This window comes from Rhamphochromis sp. 'chilingali' (genome assembly GCF_963969265.1).
Source record: "Rhamphochromis sp. 'chilingali' genome assembly, chromosome: 8".
NCBI lineage: Eukaryota > Metazoa > Chordata > Actinopteri > Cichliformes > Cichlidae > Rhamphochromis > Rhamphochromis sp. 'chilingali'.
This window is the reverse complement of record NC_137935.1, coordinates 40,358,154-40,363,153: the sequence shown is the minus strand read 5'-3', so window position 1 is coordinate 40,363,153 and position 5,000 is coordinate 40,358,154. Positions and strand designations below refer to the sequence as shown.

Genomic DNA, 5,000 nt, shown 5'->3' with positions numbered 1-5,000 from the left:
GTAGGGCGAAGTCGTTCCAGAGCTCGCGTATGGTCATCAGGAAACCAAGAGAAACTATAGCAGACCTGGAAGGATGTGGATCCACTAGAAAGTGCTAGAACATCTGAGCTGAGACATTTAACCCAGTACCAACGCAAAAAAGAAAGACGGATTTAAAATGTAAAATAAATACATGCATATTATTGTGACATGTTCACAGCACAGTAATGTACTTCAGATGTTCGTTCTCCCAACATTGACTGTTTTTACGCCCCTATTTTAATCACTAACACAATGGGTGGGTTATATTTGTATACATTTAACATAGAGCTAAAGCTGCTGTGTGATTTAACTCATCCTGCCCTGTAATGGACTGTGACCTCTCCCACCTCCTGCTGAATGACAGCTCAGACTCCAAACCTCCAAACTATGAAACATGCAAGCGCTTAAAAACGTGGTGTGCTGTGAGACAATAGTGCTAACCACTGAGTCGCTGCGCTGCTGCCTCGTTATACTCGGTTAACATGAAAGTGGCCTAAAGCCCCATCAGTAATGCAGATGCCATCCAGAAGGAGGCTGAATGTGCAAGTGCTGCGACAGGTCTGAAGCGAGCGTCAACTTTATGTTGACTCTCACCACCGTTAAATAACTGGTCACCTGTTAATAAGGGTCCCAAACACAAGTCTGATGGTCTTCTGAATGTTTTCCATGCACAGCCAGCTCCACTGCTGCTTCATCAGTAAACACAGGATGTTCAGAGCCACCTCAGCCAGCGCCATCTCAGATCCAAAGCCGAGACCTTTGAAAAAGGAACAAACAAAGACATAAATGCAGAAACACATCCAACCACATTCTTACTGTGGTACAGCTGAAGATCACGTCTACTATATAGTGTTAACTGAGCACGGCATGGAAAGACATACGTGTAGAAACATAATACAACCTGTTTCAGTGACACATTCGACATACAGACCTGTGCAAAAGTTTTGAGCCAGATTCTCATTTAAAGCAATAAAAGTACTGTGAGACTGATGCAGAGTCTCTCTGTTCTCTGATCATATTCACAGAACAGGACAAAAGGTGGCCACCATCCAAAGAGCTTTGAGTGTCCTTCAAGAAGCCTGGAGAGCTGGTCCTACTTGTGACTAAGGAGTCACAGGACAGCTTGTAAGAACGCCGGCAGCGCTGAAGAATAAATGTGGGCACACCAATATTGACTTTCAAGCTCATTAGAATTATACAGAGTCTATTTTTCCTTATCTACTGTATTTCCTTTAATGTTTGCTCGTGCTTCACTAAATCGCTGCACCCATTTCACATTTTCCCAGCTAAATACAAAGAAATGAGGGCTGGTGTGTAACTGATGCAGTGTAGATGTGAAGAGCATACCAATGCTCCTTTTCATACGTTTATCAATGGTGCCCTCATGTGGCTGGACTCAAGCGCTGCCATGCCTCAGAAACAGGTTTGTCACTCAGCTTTGCCTCTAAATAATTTGTGAATCAACTTTTAAGTATCAGAAGCAACAGAAGCTGACCTAAAGGTCAAACACATGCCTCAGTACTATGTACTGGTAATGAAAACTACTGGACTCCATACCAGCTGCTGTAACTAACAAAATGTTTGTAATACTGTCACGTCAACTACAACAATGACACACATTTACTGACGGTCACATCTATGACTCAGGAAGACAGAGTGAAGAATGCCATCTGCAGTAATGGAGCCGTTTTTTCTTAAGGGTCACCTTGACCTTCCATCTGCAATACATGGCAAGCCAGCACATGACAGCCTCCATCACTGGCAGCAGACGACATGAGGTGGAGTGACAACAGGTGGGTTGCAAGGGAGAGGATGAAGCATGCACATAGGGCTGCTCAACTAATCGAATTTTAATCACGATTACGATCTGGGCTTTCAACGATCATTAAAAATGACTGAGCCGATTATTAGCCCCTCCCTCCTGCTTTACTCTCGCGCTGCTCCGTGTGGCAAATCGAGCGCACCTCTCTGCGTTTCGAACACGTGTCACAACATTTAGGAGCAGTGGACGCCAACCTGCCACGGACCGGTTTATGCTCGACAATATTTTCACGGACCGGCCTTTAAGGTGTCGCGGATAAATACAACAAAATGAAACTAGTACCGAAAAAAAGAAGATTTATTCATAACACACGTGAAAAGACCCAGGAAAACCGAGTTAACGATAAAAACGATAACAAAATAACGCTGAAAACCGATAAAAACCCTGAAAACCAAACATTTCACACCTGAGCTTCAACTCTCGCGGCCCGGTACCAAACGACTCACGGACCGGTACCGGTCCGAGGCCCGGGGGTTGGGGCCCGCTGATTAAGAGGACCCGAGGGAAGCTCGGAAAGCTGAGCAGAAGTTATTTGGAGAGGAGAGTGACTGCTGTTGGTTGAAAAGAGGTAAAAAACCTTCAGTGGTGTGGAAACATTATGGGTTCAGTCAGACGTGGATCAAGTAGACACAGTGTGTAAACTTTGCTACAGTAGCTGCACCACAGAGCAACACTGCAAAGCTCACTAAACACAGATGTTTACATTTTTCATTTATTTCTTATATTGCAAACATTTGCACTGTTATCAGTATTTGCACTATTTTATATTATTTTTTAAAGTCATTATTCAACACATTGTTATTGTTAAATAAATATCGTCAAATAATCGAGATCTCAATGTCAGTGAAAATAATCGTGATCATCATTTTTGCCATAATCGAGCCGCCCTACATGCACAAATAAGATTTGTCACGTGTTTGTGTAGAACAGTATAAACTGAGCCATGAGCTGATGCAGGCTAACACCTTTCAGTGTCCAACGTTTGGTGCTCCGCAGCAAAGTCCAAACGGTCAGGCCTTTTAAAGGCACGTGGTCGTAAACTTTGTAAAACAGCCTGTTTCAGTGTAAGTGCTGTTTTCAGTAAACTCCATGCTCAGAATAATGTTCGGCTCACTCCCATAATCCTTTGCTCAGGACTGTACATACTATAGTGTGTATTCACCTGTTCTCTTTCACATCAAGTGGATGTTCAAATAAGCGTCTCTATACTTCATACTATGTATTTACCTGACACTTCTGCACAAGTGGAAAGCAGGTCTCATAATAACGTCCATGATATGGATTCATGTGAAAGTGTAATACTGACATTTTTACATTAAAAACAGCCCCTGTTCACCACGCATGGACAAATGCAGGCGAACGCTCCAGCTGTGTGAAGAAGCAGCTGTATGTGAACGAGCCCAGACGCTCATTTAAAATTACTGAAGCAACCTGAGAGAAAAGGTTTCGTGAATTTGAAATTCTGCTTGGAAAAAACAGACAACCACTACAGAGGCGAGCGGCCGTCCGTCCGCCATCGGCCCTTCATTTAAAAGCCTGCATCTCTGCCTGCCTGCAGCCCAGACCTTTGAGCAACTGAGAACATTTGGCATGAAAAATACCAAAAAAGACGACCCAGGGCTGGTGAGCTGCTAGAATTCTGCATCAGACAAGATGTGAACAATATTCCCGAAACACAGCAACAACATGTTGCTGCGATCAAAGTCAAACTGACCTGGGGGGGGGGGGGGGGGGGGGGGGGGCTCATTTTCTCAGTTTAAACATGTTTTCTATGTTCTGTGGTGAATAAAATATGGGTTTGATAATCACTGCATTCTCTTTGTTTACATTTTCAGTCTCCCAATTTTGGGGACTGAAGCTGTAACTAAAATTGAAACAAACCAGCAAAATAGAAGCAAAACATGTATGTTAACGTTAAAGTAGGAGCGTGGCAGCTCTTACTGACAGCTGTAGTTGATGGCTGTCTGTTAGGCCTAGCCTTGGCTAGCTGCCTAGCTGGTCTGCTATCCTGTTTGATTCTTGTTGGAACAATTGTTCATGAAATTTGTGCTTCAGTTTGGATGAAATTCTGTTACTTAGCACTTGTTAGCCTGTGTGTGTGCCTGTCCATCATACCAAGACAACATTTAAAGCAGTTTATGACGTACTTCATCCTCTCTTACAGAAACAAGAAGAAACTAGAGTCTGATAGTTTCACACGTCGCTGGCTGACTGTGAAAAAATGGTTTATTAAACAGTGAATGTCTCATTACAGCATCGAGCATAAGAAGGAAGGGCCTCGGTTTTTCCTGTGGTAGTTCTTTATAATGAGCAATGATGGAGCGCTGCATGATGCAACAAGTCCTTTGTGATAAGTCTTAAAGGTAGATAAGAGTTAATGTTTTGGGTTTGGACTGAATATCCTAACATTTCTGACACACTTCAGGGAGAAACTTTTTATACAATCTCTGCTATGAACAGATCATATTCGAGGACTCAACGAGCCTGAGAACTCAGAGCAAACTGATGGAACGAGGACATGTCCCTCACAGCTGTGTATATCAAGACATCCAAACATACCTGTTTGTCCCAATAAATTATCTTTTATCATTTCTTAGCAGCACAACAACCGCTGATTAAAGATTAACTAGTAGTGATGGGATTCCAGCTGTTTTTAGAGAACCGGCTCTTCAGGTTGTTTTGTTGCTTTAATTAATTTATTATTAACAAGAATATAAAATTGCGCACAAAAGGAATTACTAACGTAAAAAATAAATAAATAAAAAAAAAAGTGGTTTTATTTATATATGTTTATATATAAATATATGAGGTGGCCCCTAGAGACAAAACACGTACAAACTCCAAAACACATTTCTAGCATGAACTGAACTTCCAAAACAGAGCTACTAGATCACTTAAATTACACAATTGAAAGCATGAAAGCATGTGTGTATTGTTTGTGTATTTATACACAGGCACTCGTATATATTCAAATAATTTAAAAATATGTTCATTTACCTGTTACTACCACACACCAAATCCGGTCGTTGGTACTTGCTGGCTTGTGTAGCCACGAGGTAACAAAAGCTCAACACTGCCCCCTAGCATCCTGGAGCACTTCTGTTGTGTTTGTACGTGTTTTGTCTGTAGGGGCCACCGTATGGGCTCAAAATGTGGT

The 5,000-nt window shown here is 42.2% G+C and overlaps 1 protein-coding gene across 3 annotated transcripts in view; it reads right to left on the bottom strand.

The window, feature by feature from the left end:
• Positions 1 to 5,000, bottom strand: part of snx19b (sorting nexin 19b) — a 65,664-nt gene that overhangs the window by 47,266 nt on the left and 13,398 nt on the right. For all 3 annotated transcript variants that reach the window (XM_080889540.1, XM_080889538.1, XM_080889539.1), the window contains exon 11: positions 637 to 778. In XM_080889540.1, coding sequence (XP_080745666.1) covers positions 637 to 778 — 142 coding nt within the window. The remainder of the gene's footprint in view (positions 1 to 636; positions 779 to 5,000) is intronic.